Consider the following 14,057-nt stretch of genomic DNA (forward strand, 5'->3'; position numbering starts at 1 on the left):
TGATCCAGGAGGAGAAGGAGAGCACGGCGATCCGGGCAGAGGAGATTGAGTGCAGGGTGGGCAGCGGCGACAGCCTGGGAGGACGTTTCCGCTCCATGAGCTCCATCCCTCCGTCACTGTGTGCGGGCTCCTCGTTGGGCGGCTCCCCCCCAGGCTCTGGTCACTCCACCCCCAGACGCATCCCACGCAGCCCCAACAGAGAACTGGACCGCATGGGTGTCATGACCTTGGTAACACGTCCTTTCCTCTCGCATGTTTCCCAGAGCACATTCAACTCCCTGTTTGAAACAGCCAGCACTTAGTGTTGGTCTCTGATGTTATATAAATCTGAATAAGTCAGAATTATTCTTTCTTTATAATTGTTTTCATTGTGGTTTGTCGTCTTTTTGTTTGTCTATTTATTCTTTAACACTTTGTGTTATAAATCTCTTCACTGTGATTCATGTACTAATATTTCCTGTGTATGTATGACAGTGTGTAACCATGTGCATATGTAACTGCCCCCTGCCTGTAGCAGTATTGCTATGACCCCTACATCATCCAGAGCTCCCTCTCCCAGCAGACCCTAACGTACCTGCCCTATGGTGCAACTGGCTTCAGCCCCCCCCCTCAAGCCTTTAGCTATGCACCCTACTTCCAGGTACCTCTCTCCACAGCTTCCCCTCCTCCCCTCCTCGGGTGGGTGCAGTCTGCCACTTCCTCTCTGCTCCCTTCCTTCTGACATCTTGAATACAACATCACAGTGACGACATATTCTCATGCAGGAAGAACAAACATGTAACTAAGAGAGATTATATTATTTTATTAACAGAATTTACAGAAGGTGGTTCAAACGTTATTGATCATTAATGGAAAAGGAAAAGATGATTAACAAGAAGAAAGGAGCCGTCGGTTCATCTGGAATAAACTATGTTGTGATCATCCTGGTCCTGTTTCATCGTGTTACATGTAAATGTTTGAACAGTGAGTTGAAAGCGACGCACCTTTCAGCCGGGAACCAGAATTCCCTTTTATGGTTAATGCTAGCAGAACAGAAACAGTGTTGTTTTGGTTTAGGAGCTCGAAAGAACACGCCCCCCCTCTCTGCACCTGTGAGCACCTGTGAGCTCCTCCTGCTCACCTGTGTACCTCTGGTGCTGCTCGGAGCTGCTGTGGTTTGTTTTGGGCCGCAGGTAACGTCGTCTGCTGTCGTCGCCTGTTGTGCAGTCACCTCGTCTCGATTTACTCAACACAGCATTAACAAATCAGATAAAGAACAAAGATACTGGAGCCTGCCTTCAGTGTTTCTGTGAGGCCCAGCTCAGACGTTTACATTCTTCTCAACCCCTCCCCTGTGTGCCGAAACACACACAATCAAGTTTAAAAAAACGGTGAGCTGGGGTGGAAATTTGGATTCCCTGGGCCACTGTTTTTCCTGTTAACACTGGAGCTGGCATTACTCATCCATCAGTCCTTCAAGGAATCTTGATCTTGCGATTGCAGGAATTGATTCAAGTTGAAGCAGAATCTGCATCTGTTCAGTCCTTTCAAGATTTCCAGGGGGGAAAAAAAAGGTCGTCAATCACTTGCCCCCCCCCCCCCCCCCCCCCATTAATGTGTCATGTTTGTTGGTGAAAGAATAAAGCTGTCATGCACTGGCTTGATTGCAGAGCAGTTATTGTAGTGAAAAGGTCATGAAGTTTATTGAAGCGGGGCACAGATGTGAAAGGAGTGCTGGTCAGAAAAACAACTGTCCGTTGTGTTTCTGGTTTGAATCTTTGCTCAGTAACTGTCACGTCTGTATTTTAAAGCATCAGTGAAACCAGAAGTCAGAATGTTTTGATTCCTGAATAAGAATCTCTGGAAAGAAAAAGAACATTTTGGGTGATTAAATTAATTTTTTGCTCGCCCACTCAATTTCCTCTTCCTGTTTCCCTTTTATAGCTCAGTAATCTCTTCCTCGCCGTGGCCTCACCGTGTCAGTTGAGGAAAGGAAATGAGTGATTAGGTATTTTCCCCCCTGGGGGCAGGAGAAACTCCCACAGAAATGTGGCACGCTGATGGTTTATTTGCTCTGCTAATGCCAGGCCTGTGAGGAATGCAGCGCGGAAAAAAAATTCCTCTCGCTTTTAAGGTGCGCAGTGGAAAAAGTGACGAGAGCAGCTCCGCTTTATGAAGTCAGGTGTCGCACTGCCAAGCGTTTAATATCATAAAGCAAAAGCAGCCACATAACTTTGAAGCTAGCGAGCTCATAGCACTGTGCGCTGTGATGTTAATCAGAAGTGACCGTCGAGCTGCTCCGCTGCCTCCCCGCTCGATTAGTCAAATAAACGTCATGGAGACTTTTTCTGCTGAGATATTAGAGCTAGTGTAAAAGTCTGTCCCTCTGATTTCCTGAATGTCCTTGAACTAGGCTGCACCCATCCCACCTCGTCCAGCGTGGTTGTTTTGCAGTGTCTCCTGCTCGGGTCGTGCTGCTGCAGACTTTCTTTTCTCAGGAATTGCACGTCTTCACTGCTCAATTAAAACTGACAGTTCTTCTGTGTGTGTGTGTGTGTGTCAGTTTCAGGGTAAATGGGTAAATGTATATCTTTGCTGTGATCTCCTGCTGTTCTGTGTGTGTGCATGGCTTGGTTTCACTGCTGGTCTGTTGTGTGTCTTCACTAACTGCTTTTCTCCTCTCTCCTTTTTTGCCATGCTTCAGCCTAGTGACCTGCGCAAGCACCGCAGGAAGGTAAACTAGAGACCTGCTGTACTGGCCTCTGTCAGCTGCCTGTCTGTCCCCCCCCCCCCCCGACCGTAATCCACAATGTTCAGCTTTAGTTTCTCTATGCCGTCGCACAGTTCACCACCCAGTAAACATTACACTGCTGCATAAACTGTCAAAGATCCTCTTGAAACACACAAAGATGTTGTGATAACATCATTAGAGCCTGTGATGGTCACTGATGAGACATGAACGAGTTTGCCTCTGTGCTTTGGCATCAAGTTGGTGTTTTGGTACTTTAATTTACTTTCAGGATTTTATCCATGAATCCTTTTCATCTGCTGCAGCTTCGACCGACAGGATGAGAAAATTAACTCTGTAGCAAAAGCTAAAGATTAGCTGGACATAACGCTACGTACGAGGCTCAACAGATTTCTGATGTTACCTGCTCAGAAGTCTTGATTCTTTGCATTTACGTTTTTGCTTCCACAATAGTCATAAAAACGTCTTTTTGTTTTTGCCGCAGCATTGATCACATTCGTTCTCTGCTGCAACGTCAGCAGCGTTAATTCTTCTAAGTGTCTCTGCATCTTATTTTCCTTTTTGGAAGTAAATAATTCAGCTGCACCTGGTATTTACTCCGAGCTGTAGTATTGATATATAAGCTGCTCGGAGCATAAAGTATATCTAGTGTAACCTCAATGAAACAGCTTCTATTTAATTTATTATGTGTGTGCAGAATAAAGTGTGTCATGGTCTGTACAGAGTAAAATGATCCACCTCACTAACGTGTTTCTCCCGCTGTTACACAGTCTGCTCAGGATGACAAGGCCACCATCCGATGTGAGACGTCACCCCCCACCACTCCACGCTCCATGCGTCTGAACAGAGACGCAGGACACGCCGCCAGCCACGAGGACATCAGAGACATTCGAGGGTGAGACCTGCACCCGTCTCGCTCCCTGGTTTGTCTTCTGTCTCTCTTCTCTCTCCATCTAATCGCTCGCCTTTTGCTCCCACAGTCTGGTCGGCCTGCAGGACGGCCAGGGTAGTAACCCCAGCAGCAGTAACAGCAGCCAGGACTCGCTCAACAAAGCAGCCAAGAAGAAGAGTATCAAGACTTCCATTGGACGCCTCTTTGGAAAGAAGGAGAAGGGCCGACCCAGCATTCCCGGCAAGGACTCCCCCAGCCAAGGTCAGACACCAGGCATGTTTATGTGTGCGTCATGCCTCCAGTATCGCTGTTCCCGGCCGTATCAGAACTGAACGAGGTGTTTGTTTATGTTCCCAGCTGGAACTCCTGAGGCAGAGAGCTCTCCTAAGGAAGGCTTAGGAATGGGCACCCTGGGGGGCCCCGCCGAGAAGAGCCGGAAGCTGCAGAAGAAGTAAGTGTCTTCCCGACAGATCCCCGACACTCAGCTGTTTCCACAGTTAGAGGGATAGCTGTGGTTATTAGAGGTGGCGTCGTGTGAGGTAGTCATGCATAGTCAGTGTGTTACATGCGGTAGATTCAGTTTAGAGGAGCAGCAGGAGGACCGGTACACTGGCAGAGTGATGAGCTGCTGTGGGCGGGGCCAACAGGAGAAACATGTTTCAGACACTTTTAAAAACACCCACTGAAACAATCCAACATCTGTTTAAATGTATGATTCATGTAGAATATTTTCAGCTCTTTCTCTTCCCATGAAAACATCTCTGTCCTTTGGCACTACATTTGTCCACTGCTGAACTACCATATTCCTACGTACTTATTGATTAACTCAGCTGAGCTGAGGCTGCGGCATAATGTATGTACGCGGTCTTATCTATTTTAATACATTTAAATACATTTTGGCACTACATTTTCGTCAACAGCTGAACTACGATATTCCTACACATAAGTGCACCCCTAACGCTGTATCACGCCGCAGCCGCAGGTCAGCTGAGCTAAACTTCACTTTTTTTTTCTGTGAATGTGTTTTATTGGGAGTCATCACAAAACATTACAGATAAACAAAACAATGACACGAAAATGCTCCTATTATATCCAGCCTCTTGCCCTCTCGCCCCACCCCACACCTCCCTTTTTACCCTGTGGGCTCTTATTCTTAAGGAACTGTGTTGACAATAATGACAAATATGATTAATAGTTAAAACAGAAAACACCTAACAATAACAATAGAAAGCAAGGTATGTTACAATCAGTCTAAAACAGCAGCTCGTCACGCTGCTGGTGCACCGGTCCTCCTGCTGCTCCTCGAGACTGAATCTACTGCAGGTCACACACTGACTGAACAGGACGACCTCACACGGCGCCACGTCTGATAACCACAACCACCCCTTTAATATAACGGAGAATGATGTTGAGAGAGGACGTGATGACACTCTGTTGTACAGCATGTCTTTACTGGAGTACAGTGTTAATAATGTAAATGTCTGAGTGTTGTTGTGGGCTCAGGCCTGGCTCACACGCTGCCTCCCTGCCACCTGGCTCACGCTCACTCCTATCAGCTCATCCTCCTTCCCCTCCACACCCAGTCATTTCCACTGCCCCCCCCCCCCCCCCCCCCCAAAAAAAAAAAGATTTTTATGTTTTTTCCTTCGCTCTTACTTTTGTGAAACGTTTTGCCAACACCATAAATGTTGTTTTGCTTCCATGTAGCTCTTAAATTAGCATCAATTCTTTCTCTTTATTGTTTTGCCAACCTCCCTCTTTTTTTTTTTTACCATCCCCTTCTCATTCCATGTGTAGTCCAAAGACAGGGTAAGTTGGTTCATATTGCTCTTGCTTTGCCTTTTATCTTTCTTCCTTCACTCGGCTTCACGTTGACCTCACCAATAACTGAGGACCCCGAACAAATGTCCCTCTGAGTGTCTGATGGCTTTTCCACGCTGCTCTTTGCCCTGCTTTCCACAGAGGAGCTTAACTAACAGGAATGTGTGTGTGCTGATTTTTAGTGAGTGGCAAATTTTCCTTCCCGGAGCATGAAGTTCTGCACTACAACTACAGGAAAGATACTTAATGGAAGAATTCAACCTAATAGTTTAGTTTTTGTCCATAAGTTTGAAAACATCAGACAACACACTTCAGCAGAATCAGTGTGTTGTTGCTAATTGAAGCAGCAACAACATTGTTTTGACCATCTGTTAATCTTTTTATAAAGGCAGATCTGCCAAACACAGGATGGGTGTCCCACAGCCCCATCCAGTGGCCAACCACAGTAGTTTTCCTCATTTTACAGCATCAGCTAAATTCATTTGTTTCCATGGTAATGAACCTCCAAACATCCCCACAAACCTCCCGGACTAATGTCTCTGTTCCTTTATTACAAACTGAGAATGTGCATGAAAGCAACGAACGACATGTAGAAAGCTACTGCAAGAGTTTCTCTGTCCTTCCCTCCGTGCATGTCATAGCACCTGCAGTTGTAGAGGAATGCGTCCGTACTGTGGACTTTGTAAGTGGACTCTCTAAGCACTGGTTCTGGGAGAAAACCTAACTGACTAATAAAGTCCCTCGGTCCTGAAGCCCCTGGCTGTGACCCAAAGTCATCTCCCGGCGGCTGAACCAAAGACCCATCTGGTTGCACCTGGGCAGTTCAGGCTTGAAAAAGGCAGAGGAGGTTTTAAATTTCTGTCGAAGGTTTTCCAGATGAGTTCGTCTCTGAGTCTTCTTGGGTGTCAATCTCTGTTTTCTCTCAAACTCCTGCTCTCTGCTCTGACTGTGCATGTCGGTCGGCGTCTTGCGGTTTGTGTACGTGTGTGTTCAAAAGGTGGATTTGGTCCAGTGCATATTGGGAGTTTATGGCGGGCTCTGTGGATTTGGGGGTGTGGCTACCGTTTGGGTTTTTGGGCAAAGTCTTAGTGCGTATCGGCTTTAATTTTTAATTTTGTGTCTCAGGCATGAACTACTGGAGGAGGCTCGGCGGCAGGGCCTGCCGTTCGCCCAGTGGGACGGACCGACTGTTGTGGTTTGGTTGGAGGTACGACACAGACGCAGCTGATCTGAAACTAGTAAAATATCTGTTATTGATCTATTATTCACTGGTTGCACCGTCTCTCCTCTGAGCAGCTGTGGGTGGGGATGCCAGCCTGGTACGTGGCGGCGTGTCGTGCCAACGTGAAGAGCGGAGCCATCATGTCGGCGCTGTCGGACACGGAGATCCAACGGGAGATCGGAATCAGTAACCCGTTACACCGTTTGAAGCTCCGCCTGGCCATCCAGGAAATCATGTCTCTGACCAGCCCCTCTGCCCCGCCCACCTCAAGAACGGTATCTATCTGTGTTCACGTTCACGAAACACGCACACGTAGCTGTTTATCTCCTCAATACAGACACTGCAGAGGCTCTTATCACCTGTTTGAGCATGCATTAACATTTAACCAATTTTATATTTAACATTTACTAATGAGGGGATCAAACTGTTGCTTCATTCTTTTGCTAACAACGATAACGACAAATGAACGAGCACTTCTTGATTTTCTCTCTCCATCCCATTCTCTTGTCTGTCCTCAATCGCTCCTCCCTCCTTGCGCTCTTCTCTCACCTGTGATTGGGGGGTGTCACATGATCAGACCACAGGAAATGTTTGGGTCACTCACGAAGAAATGGAAAGTTTGGCAGCCACGCCTCCCACGGTTAGTCTGTCCTGATTGGCTCGACAGCGGTGGCTCCTCGCGTCTGTGGGGACAGTCGAGGCTCGTTCCAAGTTTTCTTAAGGACAGTCAGACCTCACTCATTGACCACATATATTAATGTATATAATAACATTACACATGTTGTTGTTGATCACTTCAGTATTTATCTAAAATATTACATCACACAAAATCTGACTCACAAGGAAACTTGGAAAAAGTCTTATTGTGATTTTTCTGTCCTAGTTGGTCTCTTGCTTTAGGCTTTGTAAACCGTGTGTGTGTGTGTGTGTGTGTGTGTGTGTGCACGATTACATCAGCTAGTGTTTTGTGTGTTTGTGTGTTAGCTGTGTAGTTGGTTTAAAACAGCTGTTTCTAAAGGTTCACTTTGTTTTGTTGACAGTTTGATGTTTGAAACAGTCAGAACATCGCATCAGAAATAGAGAAGAACTCCCTCACACTGCCATCTTTATGTCCTTATTTTATTCTGTAGATCTAACACTACCACGTACTAGGTCTGGGCAAGCTTCTTTTTTAAATCTCTCATTGTACCAGGGTGTACATTTTTTCTCAGCATTGGATTTTTGCACCAATGTGATGCAGTAATCTGATTTTTTTTTTTTCTATTTGTCAAAAAACTGACAAAGTTTCACAGTTTGTAGAACAGAATAGAGAGAGTCTTGTACACAACGATCTTCGGAGCGTTCCTCCTGATCAGTGCAAACAATAAAAACAAGAAGAAGAAACACAAAAGGAAACAATGAGGATCTCGCACTTAGAATATGAAAGAAAAAGTTCTTTGGGTAGTTACATTTATCTGTTTATCAAAATCTAAATGAAACACCAGTAACAACTTCATCCATATACACACTCCCACAGTGATAATGTTTTTATTTCCTCTTTATTAATTATTAATTTGTGTGTTGTTCTGTTACTGTGAATGATATTTTCCACATGAAGCTGCTCTAACCTCCCAGCACTGCTGCATCACTAACCCCCCGCCTGTCTTCTCTTCTCACCATGCTGTCACTCTAACCATGCTAACACCAGGAGGATGACGAGGGCAGCTGGGCCCAGGTTTGCACACGCCCCCCCCCCCCCCCCCCAAAAAAAAAACCACCTGCTCACCTTCTGACTCTTCTGTTCTTAACACCAGCTTTTACTCAGTTTATTCTTTTTTAAAAATAACCTCTCACAGTAGATGTCACAGTTTTCCCTCTGTATTTATTTCCAGATGTTTTTCACTAAGTTTGCTTCCACACTGAACACGTTTGGTGGTTTTATTTTTGGTTTATTTGTCCAGTAGAAACTACAGTGAATACTGACCTGAAGTACTGGACCTCTGTTCTCTTTGAATAAGACCGTCATGCTGTTTGGAATATGTCATCTAAAACATCTGTAGGAAAAAACTGCAAAAGGACAAACAGTAGTATGAGCAAAGATAATCTCTCCTTGTGATGATTAGTATTAATCAAAATGTATCCCTTTTAATATGGTTTAATTAAAGTGACTGCAAAATAAATAAAACCCCATAATTCTAATTGAAATAAGCCAATGAGCCAATCTGTGGAGGGGGGATTCGAACCATCTTAAGAACGGCAGGTGAAGGACAAAGCAAAGGTGATCTCCTAAAGATCATGTTGGCAGCAAATAAAAAAGCCATTACAAAATACTGGCTTCAGAAAAACTGTCCCACTGCTGGACTCTTTATCAGTATTGTGAAACATCTGCATCTTCTAGAACGACTGAGTCCGAACGACTCCAAAAAGAACCGGGAGAAAAACGATGTGAAACATGGTGTTTATTTATAAAAATATAAGTGTTGCATGTGACGTGATCTTAGCCACTAGAGACGCTACATATTCTCAAACTGCACCGTGTTATTTGTTCTTTACCCCCCGTTCAGTCTGATCATGTATTTTAGAGTTCCAGTTGCATCTTATTCTTCTGTGATCAATTATTTATTGCATAAAAAAAAAGGAAGTAACAACACAGTGGATGTTAGTGGAGGGACGAAGCATGTGCAAATTATAGTAAGTCGAGTGTGCTAGTATATCGAGAAAAAACTACAGAATAAATATAATAATAATAATAATAATAATAATAATAATTACAAAATATGAACAAACAACAAGAAAAAAGAGAGAAGAGGAAAAAGAAGATGATAAATTATATAAATCCCATTCCCCACCCCTCATCACTAAGATTATTGGTCAATTTCACTTGTTTCATACCATTGAAATATCAGATCTGAAGATCATTTTACTGCTGTACATTTCAGTAGCAGCTCGACAGTCTCCTCTAGTGGTCGTCTGGGTGAAGTGCAGGGACGAGGTTTGAGAAGGAAACCTGTGGTGACGAGTTCGTCAGGTTTCCTGTGTGAAAACCACAGAGTCAGAGGAGTTCACCAACAGCCCTGCAGACAGTAAAAATAACAACCATAGAACATAGAAAACAACAAGTAACAGGTCAAATAAATGAAGGACTACTTGTGTGATAATTACATGTCTAATCAACAGTCTCATTAGGATCCGGCAGGTCAGTGTTGAAGGCTGAAGTCACATTTTTATTTTACATTTTCTGTTATAATCATCCATTATGACGTCATCGTCCTTTATGATCGTACAGAGAAATCAGTGAACAAATGATCTGTGTTCATGTCGGAATAAATACCTGAACAACAAATCAACAAATGACAAAATATAATTTTCAATACCCTGGAGTAGTTAATTAGTTTCTTACATGTAAACAACACGTTCCACCTTTTCAACACACACACACACACACACACACACACACACACACACTCGTTAAGCCCTCTCTCCTCTGACCGCAGACGTTGGCGTACGGAGACATGAACCACGAGTGGATCGGTAACGAGTGGCTGCCGAGTCTGGGTCTGCCTCAGTACCGCTCCTACTTCATGGAGTCCCTGGTGGACGCCCGCATGCTGGACCACCTGACCAAGAAGGACCTCAGGGGACAGCTGAAGATGGTGGACAGCTTCCACAGGTAAAACGCACCAACACCTGTGAGCGTCTGATTATTGAGCTCCGTTTGTTTTTTACAAAATTCACTTAAAACATGTGACAGGCCAATGCTGGAGCGCTAATGTAAGAGAAAGAATGTGCATCAGTGTAACTATAGTAACGGTTTCCACGGTAACGACAACAGAGAACTGTGTGTGTGTGTCGCTGCAACAGGAACAGTTTTCAGTGTGGAGTGATGTGTCTGAGGAGACTCAACTACGACAGGAAGGAGCTGGAGAGGAAAAGAGAGGAGTGTCAGCTGGAGCTGAAAGGTGACGGACAGATTCACTATATATATATATATATATTATATATAACACACTCACAGCCAGAGGTTATAACACTTCTTTAGTTTTTATTTTTATTATTATAATTTGTTTTTGAAGCAGGTTTCATTCAGCTTTTATTTTTTTAAATGATCCGTTTTTGTTTTTATTAGTTTCAGTGTTAGTTGAGTTTTTTTGTATAATGGGGTTTTTGTCAGTGTTGGATTCAAACGTTTTCAAACTAAATAAATCAGATAGATAGATTAGATGAGCCACCTGTGAACCGTGTCGCTGCAGCTCTAGGTCACATGTACTGTTGGTTCACTGACAGCCAATCAGATGTGAGATACTGCTCCACCCCACAGTTAAAGGACATGGAAGAAAGATTTCATAATATTCAGTTCATGTATGAAATAAACAAAAAGGAAAATTAAAGACTTTTTATTAAGCTTCGTTTTTATTTTTATTTCAGTTAATAAAAATGTTTTTTCACCTCTAGCTTTCGTTATTTTGTTAGTTTGAGTTCAGTTGTTTATCTCTTTAACTGACGCTCTAACTCACAATGTCATGATTCATCTTCTGTGAATGAATTTTTATCCGTGACTCCAGACGTCCTGGTGTGGAGCAACGAGCGCGTGATCAGCTGGGTTCAGGCCATCGGACTGAAGGAGTACAGTGGAAACCTTTATGAGAGCGGCGTCCACGGGGCGCTGCTCGCCCTGGACGAAACCTTCGATCACAACACCCTGGCTCTGCTGCTGCAGATCCCCACACAGAACACACAGGTACACACACACACACACACACACACACACACACACACACACAATAGTCTTGTTTAACATCAGCTGAATGTAGAAATGGTTTGTGATCTGTTGGCTGCAGAGTCCGTCAGTCTCTACTGTCGAGTCAGAGTTACATGGATCATTTGGATTCTGACCTTTTCCTGCTCTTCTCTCTCTTTTCTAGGCGAGAGCGACTCTAGAGCGTGAATACAACAGTCTGCTGGCCATGGGCACAGACAGGAGAATGGAAGAGGTGACACACACACACACACACACACACACACACACAGTGACAACACCACAGATGAGAAATAATGTGTGAAAATAACTTTCTCTCTCAACCTCTCGTCAAGGACGACGATAAGAACTTCCGCCGAGCTCCGTCATGGAGGAAGAAGTTCAGGCCCAAAGACATGAGGGGGGGGTCGCTCGGCGCCTCGGACACGCTCCCCGCCAACTTCAGAGTGACCAGCAGCAGCGCCGCGTCTCCCTCCACACAGCCAAAGAGGAGCCCGATGGACGGTAAGCAGAGGGAGGAGTGGTAGACGAGTGTGTGTGTGTGTGTGTGTTTGTGCACGTCATTGACCTTTGACCTCTGATGAGCTGTGACTCCTCGTGAACTCGAACTTCTTCTCTTCTTTGCTGCTTTGCTGTTTGTTGACGATGCTGTGACTAACGGCATGTCTCTGCATGTGATTTCTGTCACCATGGAAACACAGGAAGTCAGTCTATACAGAGGCTGGACACGGCCACAGTCAGGACCTACTCTTGTTAACACACAACGGTAAGATCGCCACCTCCAGGCAGACGGCAGCTTTCTTCTCCCACAATTCTCGGCTCTAATAACGCACGTGTTACGCCTTCTCCTCTCTCTCTCTCTCTCCTCCCCCCCTCCTCCCTCCACCCATTCCTCTGCTTCCGCCCTGCTTCCTCCCTCTCGTGTCCGTTCATCTCTCTCTTCCCCGTCTCAGTTTATCCTCATTATTTCTATAGGTAACCGCTGGTCAGAGGATGAAGGGGAATTTCCCGCATTCAAGACCCGGATGATGAACTGAAATCACTTTCAAGGACACTAAAAAGATGTTTGTTATTTTGTTTTGTTGTCGTCACAGAGACAGACCTTACTCACCGATCTCAGTGTCCCTCGAGGAAACGTTCTAGATTTATTATTTGTCATATTTATGTAAACCAATGGGACATTTAATTGATTTTAGAATTACTATGTAATCCCTTTCTTTTGCCTCTATCCCCTTAATCCTCCCACTTTTTAAAAGAGTAAACATTTCTCCACTGTGCCCATATTAAGCTCAGCTCTCAGATGTATGTAACTGAATGTTTCCATTATCTGGAGTTTGTATATTTCTACCAACAGACATTTTATCTAATCTTTTTTTTATAATCCTGATTCTATTGACCAGATGTATGTTTTTTTTTTTTTTTTCCTCTTTGATTTGAATTCTAATCATTGAATTTATGCTTAAGTGACTTTAATATGTGATATAACTTAATTCATATCCTCTGCCCTTTTTAACTGTTGTAAGTTTTTGTAGCTTCTTACCTGTGATTGTGTGTAAATGCAGCTCTTAGGTCAGTGGACGTGTGAATATCAGACAAATTGCTGGAGTTGTCGGACTGTTTCACAGACTGCTCGACACTGTGAGTCGTCCGTCACCTGTAAGATAACTGCTGGCAACCCAGGTGATGGTGACGACAGATATCATGTGAAACACACACTAGATTTTCCTTTTCTTTTCTTTTATTTTCCATATCTGCGAAACCAAAATGAAACTCTTGAATTTAAGAATTAAAGCCATATCACAGTAGCGTTAAAAAATAAAATAAAAAGAATAAAAAAACAGGGCTACGTTCGGATGCAAGTGAAAACAGAATTCCAGGTTCTCTCTCGTTGACCTTGCATGCGGAAGCTTACTCCACTTTATCCCCACCCACCCCCCCACCCCCACACACACACACACACACACACACACACACACACACACACACACACACGTTTATCCCTTTAACAAAAACAAACCCTCCTCTTCTCTGGAGAAACACAGACGGACTCACTCGTTCAGGACGATGAGTCCAGAGTTGTGAAACTCCTGCGATGGACCAACTTCACCGAGGCCTCAGTCGATCCCCGCTGTGACGCGATGACCCTGAAGGCGGCGCGATCCACCGATCCAACCTTTTTTAAAAACAAACACTTTGTACGAAGATTTCATATCAAGCCTTATTGTTTCTTAACTCCTGTCATCTGTTCCTATTTATTACTCCTCCGTGTTGTTTCGTCAGTTTCTCCCTCGGAGCTGAAGTCTGTTCCTCTGAACGTGGCGACGCTCCTCGTGTCTAAGTTCGTCCCGTCTCCTTTCACAACACAGGTTCCTCCGTTTGTTTTCACAGCGAATGAGAAGGAACCGAAGAGTTTTCTTTGTTTTTCCTCCACACTACATTTAGTTAAAGCTTCAAGTAGAAAACGCTTTCTTTTCTGTTTGTGATGTAGTCATGTAGGCACAATGCAAATCATGTTGCTGTTGTTTTATTCCTGCTCTTCCCATTGAATTTTCTGATCTTGTAACAATGATGTACAGTCTGAGTACTTATAAACTATTTTTATCACAGTATTATTTATTGCTTACTTTCAATAAAATACTGAAACTTATTTTCCACTGCA

General features: G+C 44.1%; 1 protein-coding gene across 11 annotated transcripts in view; it reads left to right on the top strand.

The window, feature by feature from the left end:
* Nucleotides 1-14,057, top strand: part of ppfia1 (PTPRF interacting protein alpha 1) — a 44,275-nt gene extending 30,218 nt beyond the window's left edge. Inside the window, exons 16-32 of one of the 11 annotated variants that reach the window (XM_056373066.1) lie at nucleotides 1-230; nucleotides 2,684-2,713; nucleotides 3,499-3,623; nucleotides 3,709-3,881; nucleotides 3,978-4,071; nucleotides 5,418-5,429; nucleotides 6,567-6,648; nucleotides 6,738-6,938; nucleotides 7,241-7,303; nucleotides 8,351-8,377; nucleotides 10,137-10,312; nucleotides 10,504-10,601; nucleotides 11,205-11,380; nucleotides 11,565-11,633; nucleotides 11,734-11,902; nucleotides 12,100-12,164; nucleotides 12,352-14,057. The exon at nucleotides 1-230 is cut by the window's left edge and continues 2 nt beyond it. In XM_056373066.1, the coding sequence (XP_056229041.1) occupies nucleotides 1-230; nucleotides 2,684-2,713; nucleotides 3,499-3,623; nucleotides 3,709-3,881; nucleotides 3,978-4,071; nucleotides 5,418-5,429; nucleotides 6,567-6,648; nucleotides 6,738-6,938; nucleotides 7,241-7,303; nucleotides 8,351-8,377; nucleotides 10,137-10,312; nucleotides 10,504-10,601; nucleotides 11,205-11,380; nucleotides 11,565-11,633; nucleotides 11,734-11,902; nucleotides 12,100-12,155 (1,781 nt within the window). In that variant the 3' untranslated portion in view covers nucleotides 12,156-12,164; nucleotides 12,352-14,057. The remainder of the gene's footprint in view (nucleotides 231-2,683; nucleotides 2,714-3,498; nucleotides 3,624-3,708; nucleotides 3,882-3,977; nucleotides 4,072-5,417; nucleotides 5,430-6,566; nucleotides 6,649-6,737; nucleotides 6,939-7,240; nucleotides 7,304-8,350; nucleotides 8,378-10,136; nucleotides 10,313-10,503; nucleotides 10,602-11,204; nucleotides 11,381-11,564; nucleotides 11,634-11,733; nucleotides 11,903-12,099; nucleotides 12,165-12,351) is intronic. The other 10 variants (XM_056373076.1, XM_056373058.1, XM_056373094.1 and 7 more) reach the window with 10 other exon arrangements.

This window comes from Seriola aureovittata, chromosome 1 (assembly GCF_021018895.1).
Source record: "Seriola aureovittata isolate HTS-2021-v1 ecotype China chromosome 1, ASM2101889v1, whole genome shotgun sequence".
In the NCBI taxonomy this organism is placed as follows: Eukaryota; Metazoa; Chordata; class Actinopteri; order Carangiformes; family Carangidae; genus Seriola; species Seriola aureovittata.